Raw genomic sequence first — 22,716 nt, forward strand, 5'->3', positions numbered from 1 at the left:
TTTAACAAAACTATTTTCATCTTAAAATTAAACAGATTTCATGGGATGGGTTCAAATTAAACACAGTTAGAATATGCATTGTAAGTTCACAGCGGGGAGGTGCAGATGGTGCTGCATAGTGTATATTTATATTTGACTTATCAGTAGAATAAAACAGACCTGACACTGCTTGACAATGAGTGGTGATATCTGACCTTGAAAAGGTCACTTTTACAACAACACATCAACTGCAAACCTCATCAGAAATCTAAAGCTCGGAGTTTACCACATTTCTGATTACTGACTGTTCGTCAAGTGCAAGCACAGCCTGTGCTTAGGTTAGGAAAAACATGTTATAGTATAGCTTAGTTATACAGTAGTTATAGTATACCAATGCTGAGTAAACAGGATGCAAACCAGGGTCTCTGGTGTCAACGACACCTAACAGAAGAAACATACACTCACCGGCCACTTTATTAGGTACACCTGTCCAACTGCTCATTAACGCATATTTCTTAGCAGCCAATCACATGGCAGCAACTCAATACATTTAGGCATGTAGACATGGTCAAGGTGGTCTGCTGCAGTTCAAACCGAGCATCAGAATGGGGAAGAAAGGTGATTTAAGTGGCTTTGAACGTGGCATGGTTATTGGTGCCAGACAGGCTGGTCTGAGTATTTCAGAAACTGCTGATCTACTGGGATTTTCACGCACAACCATCTCTAGGGTTTACACAGAATGATCCGAAAAAGAGAAAATATCCAGTGAGTGCCAGTTTTGTGAAAGCAAAGGCCTTGTTAATGCCAGAGGTCAGAGGAGAATGGCCAGACTGGTTCCAGCTGATAGAAAGGCAACAGTAACTCAAATATCCACTCGTTACAACCAAGGAATGCAGGAGAGCATCTGTGAACACACAACACCTACTTTCTAGCAGGTAGGTAACAGCAGCAGAAGACCACACTCAAACTTTATTAAGCATCAGGTGCACCTAATAAAGTGGCCGGCGAGTGTATGTTGTTTCGGACATTTGATTCAATGACTGATGGTGATGAGGACATAGTCTGATTGTTTTGGTTTAAACACCATATTAAACCTACTGAAGACCTAACTTGGATGGCAGAGGCATGTAGGAGGGTGTTTTATATGCTGTAAGGTGTAGAATACGTCTTTAGGCCAAGACATCTCTCAGTACCACAATACTTAATTCAGAATGGTATTTTAACACATATTTTGGCCTTAACAAATATTGCGCCTCCTGCAATTTGGACATAGCTTTATGAGTTTGATAAAATCTTGATTGATTGTGTAGCCCTAGTCAATGCATAATCAATATTTTTGTAAAATTTTGTATCACAGGCCACTACAGTCCAGAAACACAGTCACTTAAAGCACAGTGGATGTGGAAGAGAGTTTGCCTTGCTGTGGATAAAAGCCCTTTCCTTCCTTACCCCAACCACAACCCTTTCTCAAGTGAGCTTTATGCTGTCGGACACTAATCCAAAGATAGACAAGCAAATCGGAACCAAAGGAATTTCGCTTTCCGTTTTTTAGGCAACTTAGCAAATAACTCCAGAGATGATGCTGATCAAAGACACCTCATAAAAGATCATATGTCCAAACTTTGAAGTGAGGTCTCAACTATATCTCTGTGGTGAAATCTCGTTCAACGGTTATACTTACATCTGTGAAGAACAGCAGCAAATCTCTATGTTACGTCTCATTCCCCATTCTTTGTTTGTAAATGGAAAAAGTCCTTACAGGATCACTTTTAAAAACAAAAAAAAAAATGAAAATCATAATAAAACTACAATTAAAGCCAAAAGACTGCTCTTCATTCATTAAAAAAAAAGTCTACTCAAATAAAGAACAAGGAATTTCTGCCAGATCAATATGTGCAGGCAGGAAAGCACTCTTGACACTCAAGTGCAAACCCCCCTGATAAAAGGAGTGTTGTCATGGAAACCAGTCACATCTGTGGGAACCCAAACATAAACTGAGCTAGACTCTAAAAAAGTGCTGAAAGGAGACATTTAATATAGAGATATATTAAATTAGTGTTTTCTTCCAAATTGTATTCAGAGGGGTTCTTCTTTTTTGGGTCCACAGGAAACGGTAGGATGACATATTGGGAGAGTAAGCAGTCTGGCAGATCTAGCATATAGTATATATTTATACCACAGAATAAATAGGCCTCAACTCTGATACTAAGAGCTCATTTTTGTAAGTTCAGAAGCCAAGACTGATCATCTAAATAACTGACTGAAACTATTTATTAATTCATTATCAGAATAGTTGCTGATCAATTTTCTGCTGGTAGATTAATGCTTTCAGCTCCACATAGAAATATAGCCTGCAATATGCCAACTAGATAGCCTATTATCCAGCCTTTACTCTAAAAAAAGAAGTGAACACTAAAAACATCCACACAATTTAAAGTTTAAAATGATCAATGCAAGTATCAATTATATGACTTATAAAGCTTCATATCAATGCATGACATAGAAAAGACAGCATTGTAGTCATTAAAGCACAGCTGGAAAATACACACCGCTAACGTGGCAGACATTTGCACAGGCTCATTCACAACTCCGTCACCATCATTAGGTGACTAAACAAACAATAAAATTAAATTGTATTGCTAATTTCCCTTTTGCATAGACAGCATCAATAACACACCTGCTTCTGTGTCCAGAGAAAAAAAAGCTACAGTACTGAATAACCTCCGTAACATCACCAAGAACACAACAGGTAGTTAAGTACACACAGAGACATTTCAATACCATGGAAAACACTAGCAGGGACATATAAAGAAGTGAAAGCTAGCTAACTTACTTCTGTTGTCAAGACCTTCTTCGTAGAGGTGAACTGGTCCATATCCCGGTCATATTAATCCCACTGCACTTGTTGCTATGAGGGTCCTTATGTTTGTTGTTTGTTTACAAACCGCATCTCCTCCCTCCATGTTTGATAGCTAACTAAGCTAGTCTTTCAAACAACTAACGTTAGCTTGTTTAATTGAACTAAAAGTAACTGCAATTTCTGCGAGGCCAAAGTGCGACAGTTTATTCACGGTGCCATGGTAACAGCGAACAAAGCCAACTGTTTGATAATTACTGTTTAATGACTTTCACCTGGATTCACCTTGGTTGACTCGACACACGGCTGCAATACCCTGTGTCGCCACACTGACTGGCAGACACTTACTGTTACAATCCAGGGGGCGCTGTTTCATCCATTTGAGAGAAAAAAAAACTCAATGAAAACTGAAAAGGAAATAGAAATAATGTATCTGCTAATGGGACAAAAACATCTTAAAATGACAATAGGAGCCTCTTTGAACGGTAACAGAGTTCTGGCTTGCTTTGGTTACAAAGACAAACCACCACAGCATTTTGAGGGGATTACAAGAGAGTCTGGGAAGGGCTGCATGTAAAGATTGCTGTCAATTAATCTTTAGTTTCCATTCCAATGGATTGTTTATTCAGTATTTGATATTAAACTGAATTAAACTAACAATTAATTAATGATCAAAACAGTTGCCGGTTTTTAGATTTATGTTGATTAATTAATCAGGGCTCTAACCCTAAGGTAGCTCAGGACGCGCAGAGCAAAGGTATTAAACCCCAATTTAAGGCAGTCGTGTCCTTATGTGACAGGCCAAACTTTCCTATGTTATATAAAATTATACAAATGATGAGCCCAGGTTTGAACAAATGCCTCAAATTGATGTAATACTGTAGCAAAGTAAAACTTACAACCAACACTGACTTGTAGCTTACTTTAGTCAGTTGTTGAACATGATTGGTTACACCTAATAGCAGAGCTTGTGCCTTGTACAGCAGCAGGTTAGGCTCTAATAATCATTCCGATGGAAGTAGTAGTGTTTGTGCTTAGTGATTTAATAAGACATGCAGATACTAGGATTTATATTACCTGACATGTAGCTGCTTCCTCTGTTCCTGTCTGAAGGTAGGGCAGCCCTGAGAGATGTTACACTTTTGTAGAAGCGCTGAATAAATCATGATTTGGAATTTCAGTAGACATACTGTTATGATGCTTGATATTGAGACATTAAATATGCATGTTTAACTTAAAAAAACACATTTAATAACAAATACTTAAACAAAGAATATATAGAATGTGTCAAGTGATAAAATGAAAAAAGGAAATAGTCAGGAGTCAACAAGCATTTGGCTGTGGACAGAAGCATAGTCATAAGATTTTGTTTTGACTAGTTTTTGATCAGATAAAATGAGTGATTCAATCTCTTTAATTCAACAGCACCACAGTGTTTCCCAATGTGACTTGGGCAGACAATAACAATAGTTTAGTCATAATGTGATTATCTGACTAGTACTTTTGAGCCACGTCTCCATGAAACCTAAACATCCCAACATGCCGACATGTCCTTGGAGATACCACAAATATTTTACCTTATGACTCACTAGATAGAAGTAGTGGTTGCATCAGGCAAAGGACTATTTGATTTGATTCAAGAGCAGATTTGGAACTTCAAACCAGATATTATAATTTACCTCAAAAGAGGTAATGCAATAGCATATAGTACGGAAATTCATGCTGTCTCATCATTTAAGCTAAGCCCGCATTCCAGGATGAATTTACACTCTTAGCTCACATTAATTTCTCTAAAATTGTGTGAGACTGAGACAGTTGTCAGACACACGTGCCACGCAGCTAATGCATCCAATGCTGTGTAAAACTGACATTATTAATATTTGCACAGTTTTATTCCACAGAGTATCAAGTCTTTAATTTGATGGGTGTTCTGATACGGTACACTGAATCTTTCCATTTGCATATAGTCTCTGATTACTTTTGTCTGACTGAGACACTTGACCTTTTGTGGTGTTGCCTCGTCTCTGGTTTCACATTGTGTTGCTATGTTGTTTTTTAGACAAGAATACAAATTGCTTTTTGCAGTGTTTTGGTTTACAGTAGGCTGACCGGAAAGCTAGGTTAATGACACTTTTACTTATGACAATGGATTGTTTATGCAATATTTGATCCAGATGGATATGGCTATATAAATATTGTGAAAGTATCAAAACACTCAATCCACAAAGAACTGCACACAGCTCATATTTAGAAACTGTTTTTCTAAATGCGCCGTCAGGACTTCCGTATAGTTGTGATGTCACAACTATTCTAGAAAGTGGGAAATTATGTGTATACTGACAAAATATTGTGTTTTTGAACATTAAAGCATTTAAACATGTTCTCCTGGAAACCCAAAATACAAGCAGAAACCTGAAAATGAGCATAATATGTCCCCTTAACCTATTTTGAACTAATCCTTACTATTGTATTGTTTGACAGTAGCACTGTGCACATTGTTCCTAGGTCTGCAAGTATTCTTATTATTTTGTCTAGTGAATGGCTTTAAAGTGGCAAACAGCTGAGTGAACTTTCAAAGCTATTCTATTTTTTTGTTTCTAAATTTGCTCTGCTCTCATATTATTTCCACATAGGTTTGATTTGCTGAACAAATCTAAACCGATGTAGCGGGAGCATATTCTGCTTAATCCTGATATGTAAACTGGGAAATGAAAGCACACAGGAAATTCAATTAAATTACAAAGAAGACTTTTATTTTGGGATTCAGAAAATGCCACAATAATAAAAGCCACACATTTTTTAATTTGATTTTACGCGTCAATATGTGGTACACCGATACTTTATCCCAGAGTAGGAGCAGATGGTTGGATTGGTGTGAAGGTAAGTAAGGTATAATGTTACATGTTCACATCTCTCTGCCTGAATTATATTAAATTAGAAGACATCACAGCCTGTCCTCGCCCAGCTGTTAGAAAAGGGTAAAAACAGCCAAAAAGCCAAACAATTAGGCTGACGTGTCACTTCTGAATTGCTTATAGGCTATTTGACAAGCATTAGGTTTTTGCCTTAGAGCTTAAAGACTGCTCACCACCATTTTTATAACACTGTTTGATTATGATGATATAAATATTCAATGGACTTGGATCTCTGTCGCTCATCATTCCATTTTTCCATATTTGTTATGTGTTTCCGATATTATCAAATAAAGACAACCGTCACAGATGCTCCCTCTATACTGTAACTGTTTGCATTTGGTGTGTGACGTGCGAATGGATTCAACTCGGTGTCCATTCTACAACGTATTATTGTGTCATTTAATGCAGAAACAATTTGAGGCTATACTTTGCAAGTTGATCTGTCTAAAATCATTTTTGTTATTAATGTTTTTTATCTTGTGAAGTTCTGACTTCAGTTCTGAGTTCAGCCAAGCCAACCAAGATGTTATCTTTTAAACTAAACAGGAGGAAGAAAGTGCATATGATGCTGACAGTTGAATGCACAACGGCATCTGCCAATTAAATATAAAGTAACAGAGGAGGTTGTGCCAGGAGTCCTGGGTTTCCGGGGGAAACACAGCAGTAAAACAGGCTGGTTCTGAACTCAATGACCTAGAGTTACCCTGGACTGGCTGAAGTCTAAATCTCATTTACACTTACACCGAAATTCAGCATCTGCTAATACACAGAGACTGCTGGTGGACTTATGCAGCTGAGCATTGACAACACAGGGCGTTTAAAGTGAGTGAAATTGATCCAGTATCCAGATCACTGCTGTCCCTACTGGGATAAGAATTGTGCTTTATTGTTATATTTTTGGATACTCAGAGGACTCTTCAATCCTTCATTCACACTTTCAAACAGCTCTATTGTCAACATACTGTACAGGTGAAGAAAAGTAATCTTAGGAAGTTTTATAGCATTTGTATTTATGGATTTTGTTCTTTCTCTGGTTTGTTCTTATAAAGCCTACTTCTAATCCTGATGGGTTGGATCTCATTGGCTGACCTCAAAGGGGAAACAGACATATATGGACATCTGATAAACAATGTTTCCAGCATCTTTTGCAGCACAGAACGATTCATGTAAGGCCTGACATTAGCACCTTAAATATAATAGTGTTACCTTAGATCTTATTAGATACCAGAACTGATCAAGTCTCTCTGGCATCTCAATGCAAATGAGAGTTTAATTTTCTTCTAATACCTTACCTCTTTATTCAAATATATGTATAAATTGTAAAAAGTATTTCTTGGGATGTATCAATAGTTTGATTGGTGGTTTAAAGAAATGCAGACTTTGAGACATATTTCAACCCTATAAATAGAATTTATTTACAGTATGTTAGTTAGTATGGCCCTTCTCATTTTGTTACACTCTACTGCCAGCGTGTGTTGAGAAGAGGTATCTGCTGAGAGATAGTGTCTTTGCATGAGGTCATATGACATCCAAAAAGAAGTATGCACAAACATCCAAACTAAAGTGGGTAGATGCAGAGCCAAAGGTGAGCAAATAATGAGGTAAGAGAAATAAATAGCTCACACACTACAGGGCTCCAATTATCCATTTATGTATTGCACCTAGGTGGTCGTGGTGACGTTTGGAGCACAATTGCTCTTCTTCAGACTATTCATGATGAAGAGAAGTTGTGCACAACACATAACCACCAAGGTGCAATAAATGAGTGGATAATTGGAGCCCTGCAGTGTGCAAGTTTTATGACATCCATACATGTGTTTGAAAACAACACTCTTGATTTCTTGACACCTCTTTATTTTCGCTTTAACATCTCTCCATTAATTGCATGTGTATAGGTCCTGTCCATGTATATAGGTTCTGTCTGTGCATATGTGTGTATCTCGGGCCTGTGTGTGTGTAAAATGAAAAATAATACTAGAGTGAAAATTGAATCTCCTCATTGCGGGACAAATAAAGGAATTCTTCTTCTTCTTAAAATGGTGCTGATATTTTTTCTACCCTTTTCTCCCTTTTTCCTCTTCTGACAGTTACAGAATTACAACAATGAAAAACATCAACAAGTACTACCACTAACAGGCATACAGCTACGACTTTTACTGTAAACATTAATAATAATAATCACATAGTCAGTCAGATCCTCATGGTGGACAGTAAATGAGGTCCAGCAGCAGTCGCCACTCTGATTCTTATCAAAGACGGACTGCTTTCTTTCGAGATTGATTTTTCCCAAAAGCTATTTATGAAGCAATTTCCTGGAGTCAAATGAAAGTAGAGGGGGGGTTCATTCTTCTGGGACATTTGTTTTTCATCAATCAATACAGTTTTAATAAGCCCTGTCTTGTGTCTCTTACCAAAAGGCAGATATTAATCCCCCAAGGATGAGTTTAGGCCTACAAGATATATCTACTCCAACCTCTTTAATTATATCCAGAGTATAGGGTTCCTTATTGTTTCACACATTTATGATACACATTTAGGGATCACTGTCTCTATTGTAAATTGATTCTTCTTCATCCAGTCGAGCAATGTTAAGCTGTCGCAGCTTGTGGAAACAGTTGAAGGAAAGAACTGCAGAGACCTGAGCGCCCTCATGTCCTGCATCCTAATCCTCCACATAGCCCAATTTTTTTCACCTTTGTTATTATTTTTAAATTGTATGTCTAAATATTCCAATTAAATATGTACTGATTTTCAAGAAATATCAACACTGTATAAAGCAAAGAGAACGTTTTTACAGAAGGAATTATGGATATCTCTGTTATCACCCAATACATAAGGAAATACTGTAAAAAGCCATTCAAATGTATCTATTTTAACCACATTATTTAGGAATAAAACATTCTATAAATCAGACTATGACTCATATATGAATAAAACCCACTGTAAAAAAACCTTCAGAATGTAGATATGAATTAAATCATAAAATGTTGGTGTATGTGCTACTGAAGGGGATATTTCTGGCTCAGAGGATGAGGAAAAACTCTCTAAAGATGTGTATTGTAAAATAAATGCCCCTACAGGTTAATAGAGTAAAAATGTTAAACTATCACCATGAACCTTCCCCAGTTGACAATTATTTCACTAAACTACAAGTTTTCTGAAATGTCATGTTTAAATATGCAAATGAGGTATTCTCTTATGCCAACCTTGAGTGAATTTAGTATAAATGTAAATAGACGTAATAGTGTAGTAGAAAAAACACCTTAATGTGTATTTTGGATGTTTTCTTTCCATCTGTCTGAAAGAAGCCTTGAAGAAAAATCTCAAAATTAACCAATGTGTGAAAAAGCGATACTTTATCTGTAGTATCTCACCTTTCCTAAATTTCAAAAAAAGTATATATTTTTTTCATTTTGGTTGGGTAGTTGAGCAATCGGGTCAACTCCTCTAATGACCTTTTGCTTCACTACCCAGCGGGTTTTTTCATAGAGGTTTTCTTTCATCATTCCCTCTGAGATGTCATGTCATATTAAACTGGTGAATGTGCTTCTCAATTTGCTTGTGATTTATTTATTTACAAGATGCCTCTCTCTCTCTCTCTCTCTCTCTCTCTCTCACACACACACACACACACACACACACACACACACACACACACACACACACACACACACACACACACACACACACACACACACACAATGTAATACCATAACATGCAATCAGAGTAAAGAGACATTCGGTTTGATCTGATGAACCAGACTTGCTTTCATACGACAGTACAAGTTGAAAAACAGGCTAATAACAATGTTGTAATGGGACAAAAAAAGAAGAAAAAAACAGGGATTATGATGTTTTGTAATATATGAGGATGTTGCTTTGGAAACTGGAAAGACAAAATGATGCTTTAATCCCCAGAGCTAACAAAAAGCTCACATTACTGACTGTGATAATGTGATTACTCCTGCCATCTGTTCAACTTTTAGTTTCAGGCTGACTTTTTTGTAATCTGCTATCATACAATTCTCTACTTCAACAGAGCAAATAGTTTCTAAATATATTATATATTATATATATATATAATCAATTGCAGAATTGCAACTTGTTAATTGAGCTACAAAAAAGCAGCCTTTTATGTTGTCACCTCCAACGAGGATCCTTTCAGATCCTGTTTATAATCAAATGTGTCATGTCTTATGTAAGGATGATTTTGATCTTCAGTTAAGAGACGCAAGTCCTCTTAAATCATGTTACCTAATCCCAAAGTTAAAACTGCTCATCTTAAAGGATTTTACCATATATTTGGTTGAAGTTCAGTTTCATTTTGTTTAAGTCCTATCTGATTCATAGCTGCCTTGTTCAGGTGTGTGTACTGACAGAAAGAGATGTGGTGAGCCCTTACTTTGTGAAATCCTCTGGGATTCTGTCTGAGGTCTGTTGCTGATCATGCTGCTCAAAGTTTGATTTCTAAATTTAATCTTCATGCTCAAAAGTTAATAATGACCTGACAACTACGTTTTATGTCTTCTGTGAGGTCATCTCCACATGGACCTGACAGACTCAAGTATGGACGTTTCTTCTACGGTGAGCACGTTTCACACAACCTGATGAGCAACTCCACAACCAACAACCACTTCTCTTGCAAAAGGAAAGGAAGCTCCGCTGTTAACCTGTAAGTCTATGGACACCTGCAGGCTGGTAAAATGTGTTGCTTTTGTTTCTTCTCTGTTGGCCTATTTAATCCAGATGTCAGAAGGTCCATGTTTTATTCATTGTTTGGAGTTAAATAACCTCTTGAGAAGATATAGCACAGTCGTTATACCTTGAGATGAAAATTGTATATCGTATCTTAACATTGACCTTACAGTCATGGATTTCTTTACAAATAAATATAATAAGTTTTCACATGGTGCTTGGTTTAAATGTCAGCTATGATGGGTTTTTTTTTTTGTTTGTTTTTATAATTTGACATTATGATCAGTGGCACTGTGCTGTGTCTTCTTTATGATCATGTCAATTTAGACCTAGAGACAAGACAAAGCATTTGGTTACCTAGAATTAGGGCTATGCGATATGGCCAAAATCTTCTGATTTAGATCATTTCATATCCCGATAATGATATCAGAATATAGCATGTTTTCCAGTAATATATTAAATAAATAGTCTATATTAAATAACCCCATGTTAACGCCTATTTTTGCATAGGCTTACTCCTGTGAGAATTAAATACTGACAAATAAAAAGTACTGAGTATTTTCTCATTTTATTAAGAACTATAGAGCAACATTAACATAACATGGAAGGATCAGAATGTAAAGCATCATCCAAAAAAACTCAATACTTAGGGTACGTCTACTATCCTGGATTTCACTTTTAATCGAAATGAAAATATGTTTGTATTATTTTCTTTTAGATATTTTTATCAATTTATTCACCTCTCAAATAGTAATTTTCATATCTCTTACTTACCCCATGCTACCTTGAGTTCTTAAGAGAACTTTGTTTTGTCACAGTGAACAGAACATTTTGAAACATTTTTTGACAAATTGAAGTAATAGGCGTCCACGTTTAAACTCAAACTCACACACAAGTTGTGCAGTAAAATCATACTGACTGGATAAACAAGACTTGGATTTTCCTGCTGTGTGAGTCTGTAAATTTATATTTTCGTATAGTTATGTCGTGGACCCCTATTACTCCAATTCATTAAAAAAAATTTCGAAAGAGTTTTTGGATCCTTCGTTCAACGTGGAGGCATGGGACAAAATCTAAGTTTTCATCGAGAATTCAAGCTTATACAGGGTGAGTAATGGATGTACAAATGATCATTTTAGCATTCCTTTAAAAGGCCCAATCTAGATGTGACAGGTTCCAAGCTCATGTTTTGGGTTGTTGTTGGGGTGACCTTTTACACCTGGATCACACTGTACCTTTAAAAATGCTATAACCAATATATTTTATTTCAACAAGATGCTCAGGTGATTATAATGTGATGAACACCCACGTAGAAATATCACCTGACTCTGCAACTTGCCTTAGCTATATGGCGCATTTTAGAGTCTGTCAGCAAATATAGAGTGGTTATAGTGGGAAATTCAGCAGCTAGAAGAGAATACTTCTCTTAAGATGTGCATATTGGTCTTAAATTGATCAGGTGGACACAAATGACTCCAATAAATGATAATGTTGTTCACCATATCAGCTTCTATGTGATAATATGTCAGTTGTATGTTTGTTGTACTGCCTCCGAGTGGCCAAACATCAAAGAATGCAGGTTTAAGGGGTGTTACATAGAAGGTGGTCCTCCATAAAGAAACAGTTTCTGAACTACTCTCTAAAGTGACATCAATAAATGGATCAAGGGTTGTCTTATTTTGAGCCACTAAGAGCCCTAGGTCAGTGCTGACTTAATGGTTATCAGATTAAATTAATTAAATGGTAGAGACTGTGATCTGACCTTCCAGTGCTCAATCTTACCTCCTCTATTATCCACTGGCAGCTGATCACTTTCTGTTTGTTGTTAACTGTGATCAAGGGATAATATTGTTTGTTTCTGAATCAGTATAGGATCCTAAACTACAACCGGATAGGTGCTGTTCATTTTTTATACAATTTAAAATTATATATGCAAACAATTCTAAATCTTACTTTAGTGTGCTAGGCATTTGACCTTTCTAGTGTCCAGTTTGAGAGCGGCACATGGTGTATTGTGGATACTGGTTTGTGTATCATGGCCCTCACTCCGTCCTGCATTTCATCTGTATGTTTGCAGAATGAGCTGATGAGCCTGTTTGATTGACTGAATGTTTGTGACCAAGTTGAGCCGAAACCAAGTGGATCTAGCAGATGACATGAGGAGCACACAGAGAGGTAGAGCGACATTACTTCTCAATGTGCTGTCGGGATGTAGTGATCTTTTATAGTGATATAAAAAAAGATGTATATTTTACAGAAAGTTATCAACCATAGCTTTAAATAGTCTATCAAGACATTATAATATAGTTTCAAAATATTCTCCTGTATACATGGAATGGTGTAATAGGAAAATAAATATGACGGAGCATTATTCGATCAGGGATTTGGTCTATTGAAATATGCTACCCCTTGAAAATCAACAGTATAGTATAATAGAGTAACAAAATATGCTTACCATATTCTACAGTACATTTGCCCGTTTCTACTAAAAAACATAAATATAGACGTCATAATGCTGATAGAAATGCACTAAAACTCACTCAATTTTTCAACAAGGCAGCATAAATCATCAGAACACTGCATGGCTGCACATTAATAAAGATACTAATTGCCTTCTGCTGGGCGATAAGTGCAGAATAGATGCAGTATGTTTAGGTTACTGACATGATAGTCATACCTCCTTCATCACTCTTGTACTTGTACATTGATAAAGCAGTCCTTTAGTTGACGAACAGCTTTTACCATCGGCCTGCTGCCTCCCCACACACAATGGTAGAATCAGACAGCCGTTTTTTCATTTGTTATTGGTTTTTAATCTCAATTAACCAAAGAAAAGAAGCACATAGCAAACCGTAAAGCTGGGTCTTCCCAGTTGTCAAAATTTGGGGGAAATTGAACACCCTTATCATACCATCAAACGTCCAGCGAAAAAGGAGGAATACAACATTAGAGATGGATTACTGTGGACTGTGATCTCACAGGATCAGGCAGTTTCATCTGGGGTGTCTGCAGCACTGGAGAACCTGGTAGTCTTCAGTATAAGCTGAAGGAGGTCAAGACTTGAAGCTGGTGTGATTATAGATTATGTAGCATGCATGTCAGCCATGCCACCATCATACAGTAGGATACCTGCATACACACCAAGACATGGAAGTGCTTTCATTGGAACAGCAGGTACGACCACTGACTTCCCTCAGCACATGATCCTACCCAGCACCATGTGGCAAACAGCTGGACGTATTCTGGTACCAGGTATCTACATTAAAAGGGCAGCGACAGATTGACTGCTTCAAGACAGTATGTCCACTATAAAGAGATGAAAGATAAAAATATTGAAAAAAAACCTCAGAGTTAAAAGATCCTCTTCTAGCCACTTTTGATTAAGATAAAACTATGGTAAGGACAAAGACACTTCTGGTTTATTCTTGCATTAAGTGCCAGTTAAAATAGTCCTGCTGTATCTCTTGATCTTTTATTCATTGTACCAATAAACTTGTGATCGATTCCGTGTTAACTCACTTCTTTTCTTATTCATCACATCAGTGCGATCACTCCTGTGACAGGTCTTATTGAAACTTACCAACAGGTTTTAAAGTTAAGGATCAAATATACAAAAATGTTATTTTGATGTCTTTATTCAATGATTTTATGTTTTATTTTTTAACAACAATTTCAAGCTTTGCACAAAAAAAGATTCTGACCACAACAGCCTGTGCTCTGCTGAATAACTTGGCTGCGGGAGGAGCATAACATCACATATCAGATCCAGCCAATGACTACATATCCGATTACAAGATTCAAAGACATCTGAGAGGAGTTCAACTGGAGATCATGACACTATGCGGTGATAACTGATTTTCTTCATGATCAGAAAGTCATATTTACCCCAAAGCACATTTAGTAGTTAGGCCACCCAAGAGAATCAAAATCAATATTATCAGTGAAATAAAAACCTGTGAGAAAACAGTGACACCGCAAGAGTTCTCAGCTAAAACCATCAAATTATGGTACAGTAACAGTGTAAATAATAATGTTAATAATAAGTGTTTTACAGATTTCTTTTTTTATTCCAAACAGAAAAATAAATTCCTTTGGTCAAGTAAAAAACAAAAACAAAATTAAAAAGTGAACTCTTCTTTTTCACCAGTCTTATGTCCCTCGTGTTTCTTTTACTACAGTCAACCAGGTTCTTGAGGCTCTAAGGCTGCAAAGGAGGTGTCAAGGCAATATGGTTATGGTGCCCCTGGCGCTCCATGCTGCAGCATGCTGGGAGAAGGACTAGAGGAATAGGAGAGGGGCAGAGGCATTGAAAGAGGACCAGTGAGTCCTCAGACAGCAGGTGACGGTGCATCAGGGTCAGGCTCGTTGCTGTAGTTGTTGCTGTAGTGATTCCCACTCGGTGGCTGAGTGGGAAGGATGTCTAGTTCATCCACTTGGGGGCCAGGGTGCATCACCACCAGCTGGTCCTGGGGGATGTCTGCTGCTGCTGCCGCCAGGTTAGTGATGGACTTGGACTTGACACACTGGAAGTCCACATGGCGGCTTTTCCCCTCTTCCTTTTCCCAGGACATGCGGATGAAGGGCCTTTGGACGTAGTTGTAAATGACCTCTGGACGGCCTCCTGGTCGTTTTTTGACTTTCTCTTTGTATGTAGGGTAGCCTGCGAAAGGAACAGCGGGGACAAAAATCATTAGCTCAGCTTTTGGTAACAGGACCTGTTAACTTAGAAAACCAAAACACCAGAACAATGGGACAAGAGTTATTTAATCAGGAGGCAAAATGCTCTAAACATTAATGATGTTTTAGTGCTTATAAGTTATTCTGTTATATCCCCACTTTGACCAGGGTCGGCTTTCAAAGGCTGGACTTATTTTGGATCTGGTTTCAAGATGATACCCAGATATGGCAAGATAGGCTTCTGGTATCCAGTAGATGAGAAAAACATCCAACCCAAAGCAAATTAACTTTTTTTTTAAACCAGGTCATAACTTTGGACATTTTCCCCTCGTTCCTGTTAACTGATGACTTTTGATGAGCAGAAAAAAACTTGTTTTGTCTACTTCTGTTGATATTAAGCAGCAAAATATGAAGCAAGAGATTTCAAACAAACAATCTTGCATCTCAGTTCTCAGTAATATCAAAATAATCACTTCTGCTAGATGTCAGCTGTCTTTTGTGGCTCTTGTACACTCTACTTGCAATACTAGCATTTTGAATGTTTTACTCCTTTCATGTCACTGTACCTTTTATTCATTTGGGTCAAAAACCGACTAACTGCTCCACTTTTAATAATAAAATCTTGTTTCCCTGCCTGCAACAGATCTGTCATGTATTCATGTTTTACCTTTGCCTTTATGACCCCACTGACTAGGGAGATTAAAACCATCACTATTGTCATTAGAGAGTTCAACTTACCTTCAATGCCCAGTCTTATTTTCTTCAATCCTCTGTCCTTTAAAACTGATTTGGCAACATCTCGGTTCTCAATATACTTAAAAAACCTGTAGAGTTTTGTGCTGTAGATGACTGCAAAGAGAAGAAACAAAACAACATTTCATAAATCACACGTCTGTCTTTTGTATATGCACAGACCTGTGTGTCTGTTTAAGTGTGTACTCACTCTGTGAATACTCTTCCCCCATTTGTGGCGGATATTCTTCATCCCAGTCAACCACATCATCATCGGTAAGGACAACAATGTGACATTCCCTCTCTCCGCTCTGGGCACTGGCTACCATCAAAGGGAGAACCATTTCCTCCAGGTAAAACTCAAACTGCCGCCGAGCTCCATCATTGGACAGCTCATGCATCAGGGCACCTGATAACAAAAGACATTGTATCAGTTAGAAGATGTGAACCAATTCATACTGGTTCTCAGAACCCTCCACCATGACGTAAACTTGTCTAAAGCCTAAGGGCCTGTGTCCACAAAGCGTGTGTGTCCCCTTCCCCACTTGTTAACAATAAGAGAGAGTGGCTGCGTGCAGTCCTTTTTTAGAGGGTCTGCCTTAATTGTCACTCCAAGTGATTTGAGTTTAAAATCTCTAAACTTACAGGAAAACGCTGTTGTCGTCACTGTCACTCCTATTCGGCAAACTAGACACAATATACAACACACCCTTAAATGGCATAAATAAAAAACTCTTAAAATTCTACCTACATAAGAATACATTTATGATTATGCGCTTTCTTTGCTGCTGACATGTCGTGGGACATGTAAGGCCGTAGAGGGTGAAAGTGAAAAGCCAGCCCTGCTATGTCTCTTATTCTCGCTGACTCAAACTGTCACCATTAATGGGTAACACTAACAGCCTCAGTGCCCCAGAGGAAATACTCACTAAGGTCTCTGCATTTGATGGTGCTGTAGTCAAAGGAGATGCATAGATAATCACACGCCTCCCGCAACTCAGGGATGGAGATTCCATCGGGACAGCGGATTATTCCAGATTTGTAGTAATCCTGTAAATTAGACATAAATCATAGAAAAGGCTGTAAAACACTGTGTCAATCCCATTAAGTCATAATATGAAATACACATGAAATAATCAACTGCCCAAACATATACACTCAAATTTCAATAAAAAACAAAGAACTCAGTAACAGTATCTTACTTTGACAAACCATTTTGCCATCGAACAGAAGATTTGGAGCGAAACTGGTTAAATATAAAGGTTGCCAAACTCATTCATTACCAAATCTGTCAAACTTTAACAAGATGGGCTCTCAGTGGGCTGAGAATAACATGCAGTTAGATGGATGAGACTTTAAGACTGTTCATATGTTGCGTAGTATGTATGTGTGATAATAAACATCAAGCAATTAAATAATATTTGCCAAAGCAGACTATTTGACATATTGTGCTGAAGTTCCATAAATGTAAAACAGAATAAGAGGAATCTGACAGTGTCAACTCATCTAATCATCATCCACCTCATCTTCCCTGAAAAGTCCCAAACAGCATTTTTGCACTCACTGAGTTTATCACAAAGAAAATTCTAATTTGCAATAAATCCCACGTTCATGAAGGTCATGTTTGTGTTGCTCTTGCTTTATGGGAATTTTGGAGGCTGCTTTCGTTTGTAGTGCTGTTGAACTGTATTGTGTGTATAATTTTGAAGAAAATGTTAGAGAGAGACTGACCAGAATTGCTCGGAAAACTGTGGAGCTAATGCCCTCAGCCACCTCGTACTCCCCCTTCTCGTTGGGTCGAGTGAAATTATGTTCTCTTCCAGATCCAAACATTCTGAAATAAAGACGCTGGTTTATTCTCTGAATAAAAACAATAAGAAGCCGACATTTCCATAGCATCAGCAATGACAAATAATAATAATCAAAGTATACTGTACCTGCCCAACATGGTATTAGGTTGTGCAGTGAAGATGGAAGGATCTACTACAAAGCGTGTGTTGTCAACAATCAGAGTGACTCTTTCTGAGGTCCTTATGTTTCGGTTTCCCACAGTCGCACCCCCTCCTAGCTCCTTAGGGTTCTCGTAGACAAAAACCATTTCTCCAACTGCCAAGTTCTTGAAAGTGCCTTCAGTACTTGACATGCTGCTGTTGCGACTGCTCACCACCCCACTGCTGCTGGAGCCGCTGGGAGATATTCTCTGGGGCCGTGGGCTACTGGGCCTCGATGATGGGCCACCATCTCTTTCACGGTCTACACACAGACAGGCAAAACTATGACTTACAAAGGACTATTTTAACTTAAAACTGAGCAAACTGTCCACCAGAAACATGTGACAACTTGATAATTGACATACATTTTGTTTTATAATTTTTCAGCTTAATTTGGAGGCTTTGGTATTTCTGAGAAACATTCTTGAGCAACCAGGTTTGTTGCCATGCATTTCAGTAGTGATCCACTGCTTGTAATAACTCATCTAAAACAATAAGATTAACATGGACCCTGCTCACATGTGTGTTGTATCCAAGCATAAACTGGTGGATGACTGTTGTGCTGACTTAAGGCCAAAAATTACATCTCGCAACTTGCAACCATGTCTGATATGCAAGTTGATAAATGCAGTCAGCTGTTAAGAAGAGTAGCTGCCAAGAGCTGTAGACCTCGAACATGATATCCATATAAGCCCTCTATTCTTTCCATGCACACTCACCACTGTTGTGTTGGCGGGTGGGTGAGGTGACGTTGCGAATGCAGGGGGTGAGCTGGCCTTCTCTCTCGTGTGAGGAATCCCTAGAGCGATCGCTGGAGCGGCGGCGGTCACGTGAACGTTCACAGCCTCCACTGGCACCATGCATGCTCATCTTCCTCTGTTCTACCTCCACTCGAGATGCTCGGGCCTGACTGCTGCTTTTCAAAACAAAAGCATACTTAACATTGCTCTCTCTCAAGCCCAGAGGATGTTTTCATTTCATAGTTGTAACGTTATGAGAGACAGGCTGGTACACCCATTCCTGGTGGATGGACTTAAGAGCTTTACAGATGTTATGCACATGACTTCTATGCACTTATTGACAAAATGCAAGCATAAAAAACCCACATCTGCCAGAACATGGGATATTTCTTTTACATTTTAACAGAGTTGTTGCACTGTTCATCTTCATCATCTGGTTTACACACAGCTATTCTCAACATTTAAAAGGAGTGTAAAACATTACTATTAACATACAGCACATTCACTTCAACAAGCTTACATAAGGCCATCAAAACATAACCTATTACACTAGAAAACTAGACCTATTACAGCTTGTAATAAACGTAAGACTTAAAACGCAGCCAAGTCCTGTTGCCATCACCTTTGATGTCTAATGTAACACACTATGAATATCAGATGCCTGAGTGTGTAATCAAACCCTGTAAACAGAGTTACAATAGGAAGTGCCAAAAAGATTGCAAAAGCATCAGAAGACATAGGAAAGTGCACTATGTAGGCTAACTCTTCATTTATGGTTAGTTTCTGACAGTTCAACTTATTGACTTCCTAAAACTTAGAAAAGGAAGAGGTGATAGGCACGGCTGCAGGGTCATAATGTGTTGTCAGTACAAACTCACCCACTGACCACAGCCAGACATCCCAGGTACACCCCCCTTGGCCAGAGACCAAACGCACAAGTCTAAACTCTTCCTGCCTACACTGTTCTGCTATCATAACGTCCTTTCTATTGTCCCTTCAGTAACAAAGGAAACAGATGTGACAGGAAAAGGACCTCACACACGGCAGGATGGAGGAACTAAAACCATGAATAAGATTGAGGATATTACATTAGTTAACAGGAGTGGATATACATACAACTAACCGTGTTGTTTAGGATAACCACACTGAGGGTATGTGTGCTTACATGCTCCACATGTGGGCATGTAAGCACATGCAAGTGCAGAATTGGCTGAAATGTGACATATTTTGCATGTTGATTCATCTCTATTTGGTATAAAGTTGCGTCAGACATAAAATCACTTGGGCCTACATTTTAACTAACAAATAATACTTAGTTGATGCTTTTCAAAAACTACATTCCCATTTTGAGAATAGTTCCCTCATCAGTTACACATATGATATATTGTAGATTATGTCTTACCTATCACAGAATTGCCTGAATCATGATGCCGTCATTCTTGGGTGAGTGTGTTTAAATAAAGTTAACCTTACAAAAACTAATTTGACACATTCTACACAGAAATGTGAATGCCTGTTTGACTAATCCAGTGAATTTAGGAACTTCATCAGATTTAGAATTAATAGAAACATCAAATATTGCGATGGAAAAAATCCTGCTAATTGAACTGTAACATTAGCCATAATGGCCTCATACAACATACTACACCAAAGGGGTAGTTACCTTGGTAAAAACTGTTTGACAAAAATCAATGACAGTTGGCAAATGAATAGGCTAGTGCCCTTTTCTTGTTGCAGAGCTCAACATCTACTGGTTGCATTTTAACATTTTTTGACTCTATACGAGAGATCTTCCAAATGTATGTTTAACATTAACATATGATGTATAAATATATGAATATATTAATAATGATAATATCTTAGTATTGTATGCGCCATAAAAGCTGTGTGCCCTAGCTGTAGGGCCAAATTTAATATGCAACTTAATTTAATACAATATTTGTAGTAGGGAGTCCTTTTTTCATGTCGCTTTCAGCTAAGGGGTCCTTGGCCTATAACACGTTGAGGACCCCTTCTCTATAATAAGATTACGCCTCTCACTTAATCCAAGACAGTAGTCATGCTCAACATAAAGTCAATGTGATAGACAGATACTGTATGCTTATCACCTGATATATTTGAAATATATCTGACACGAAAACATAATGTTTTACTTCAATGCCACATTGACCCATATTGCTATTTCACATTTTAAGTCACAAAGGTATGACTAATCTACAGTATAATCCAGCATCAGTTCCTGCCCTGTCTGTTCACAGTGAGTGACACTAAACTGCTGGCTCACCTCGAGTGCTTGCAGAGTTTGCGAGGTCGGCTTGTTGCGTTTCGTTCCCAGTTTTCGGTGTCACTGGAGTTACTGTCATATGACTGCAGACGTGCTGCCATCACCCGTACAGAGGGGAGTCTGGTCTGGATCTTTCACCGTTCATAATCTGGTTAAATGGCGAAATCAACAAGTCAGTTTCGATCCCCTGATCAGCTCCTAGCAGCTGTCAGCTAACTATTGTCTCTGTCAGTGAATTCACGTGTGCCGTAGACTTGAGCATTAACGAAACTGGGTGGTCAAGGTTGTGTCGTTGACATTACACGGTTAGATGAGTTTTACACATCTCAATAGCAGATCTTGTCGACGTTGCTGTCAGGCTGATTCAGCCTACGATTAGGTTAGCTGCTAGTTTGCTGCGTTAGCATACCTAGCTAACGTTAGCTGGCGTTGCTAGCGGACACAATGCAACAATATTAACGTAATATTCTGGGACAGCTATGTGGCTAGAGAAGTTGTCCCAATACTACTGGCATACAGGTTGTTATATTCTAGACAGACATGGCAAAAAAAATAAAGAATAGCTACCGAGTTGGTTACGTTTTCCGTTGTAGTGTAATCCCAATCCCTCACCAGCTAACCAGCATCTCCTTTCAAAACACTCAACGAGCTCACGTCCGACGTGATGACCGTTAAGAGCCTGACGTAATGGCGCACACAACGCTAGCTGGCCTAGCAGTTGCTAAACTCGAAATAAGTATCGTCTGAAAAGTTGGTTTGATTAAAAACGACTAGGTGTTGAGGGTGATCGATTTGTTTAACCCCCTGACATAATGTAACATAGATATAAAATGGATTGAACAATTTTTTTTTTACTATTTCCTAAAAAGGTATCGTGTTGAGGTCTCGCGAGATGTTGCGTGTGCGATATGTTTTTCCTCCTCACTTTATTTAAACAAAGCACATACAAAAGATAGCATATCAAAGATAAACATATCAGGAAATAAACATTAAACCAACGATATGAACTGCTATGGAGAAAAAGTAAAAATCAATAAAAGAAGATGATACATTATACAAAATAAACGATCACATTACAAGTGTTACAAACGGATAAAATCTTAAATAAAGTCTTACAAGGTTGTACAGTTCTATGTTCTTATGCGGTGAACTGAGTAAAGAGGTTTGGATCAAATTATAAATGATAATCGCATTTACAAGGACAATAGCTGAACACAGATATTATTACAATAAAATAACTTAATTAACAGTTATTCAGAGATCTAGTGAATGGGTAGTGGATAGCCAGTCTCCCAAATGGTAACTGAGAATTTGTTTTAGAAAAAGCTTTGCCTGTATTTTATCTTTATTCTAGGGAAGAAGAACTTCTGTAAAGGTATGAGCCATATGCTATAGTATGCATTGATGGGACAAAGCTTTAATCCCATATGTGTTGAATAGGTAGGTGATAGTCTTTGACAAACATATGGACTGTACAGTCAATAGAAGTTGATTGAAATCAGCTGACCTTTGTCTTTTTTAAAGCATTAGGCCTACAAGAAGAAAATGTGTATTCTTATAGATACAGACAGATTAAAAGAACGTTTGTAAACTTGAATAAATGTTACAGATCAACTAAAGAGTAAGAAGAACTTCTTATTTTTTACAAAGTGGAAATTATTGCCATTTCAATTTATAAATCCAGACATGAGATGTTGTACTATTAAATTAGAGTTATGTGTAATGCAAGGCAAGATAATGGGAAAACTCCAGATATTTTAGGCTCAATAAGCATCTCTGTTGAGTTTTTGTGGGTTGCAGCTCATAAAGGGAAACACAGAGGTGAACATCTTATAGTGTTGCATTT

At 37.9% G+C, this 22,716-nt stretch overlaps 1 protein-coding gene across 3 annotated transcripts; it reads right to left on the reverse strand.

Annotated features, from left to right (window-relative positions):
* Positions 1 to 14,137: 14,137 nt before the first annotated feature.
* On the reverse strand, positions 14,138 to 21,509 carry btbd10b (BTB (POZ) domain containing 10b). 3 transcript variants are annotated; one of them, XM_083927417.1, is made up of 9 exons: positions 21,438 to 21,509; positions 20,871 to 21,018; positions 18,566 to 18,759; positions 17,793 to 18,108; positions 17,587 to 17,689; positions 16,785 to 16,905; positions 16,067 to 16,264; positions 15,862 to 15,972; positions 14,138 to 15,106 (listed from the first exon to the last, which is right to left on the reverse strand). In XM_083927417.1, exons 2-9 carry the CDS (start codon positions 20,969 to 20,971, stop codon positions 14,775 to 14,777), a joined length of 1,476 nt encoding a protein of 491 aa, XP_083783543.1. In that variant the 5' UTR covers positions 20,972 to 21,018; positions 21,438 to 21,509; the 3' UTR covers positions 14,138 to 14,774. The 3 variants fall into 3 exon arrangements, with proteins under 3 accessions (XP_083783543.1, XP_083783542.1, XP_083783544.1); XM_083927416.1 differs by having other exon boundaries at positions 18,566 to 18,762; XM_083927418.1 differs by lacking the exon at positions 20,871 to 21,018 and having other exon boundaries at positions 21,438 to 21,497.
* Positions 21,510 to 22,716: the final 1,207 nt, after the last annotated feature.

Source organism: Echiichthys vipera, assembly GCF_963691815.1.
Source record: "Echiichthys vipera genome assembly, chromosome: 1".
Lineage (NCBI taxonomy): Eukaryota > Metazoa > Chordata > Actinopteri > Perciformes > Trachinidae > Echiichthys > Echiichthys vipera.

What these genes read in the sequence shown, in the direction of transcription:
- btbd10b (XM_083927416.1), bottom strand. Translation starts at nt 20,971, where the DNA reads ATGGCAGCACGTCTGCAGTCATATGACAGTAACTCCAGTGACACCGAA. An exon ending in CAGTTTTCCGAGCAATTCTG is followed by an intron (nt 16,906 to 17,586) that starts GTCAGTCTCTCT and finishes TCTAATTTACAG; the next exon opens with GATTACTACAAATCTGGAAT. An exon ending in AATAAGACTGGGCATTGAAG is followed by an intron (nt 15,107 to 15,861) that starts GTAAGTTGAACT and finishes TTCCTTTCGCAG; the next exon opens with GCTACCCTACATACAAAGAG.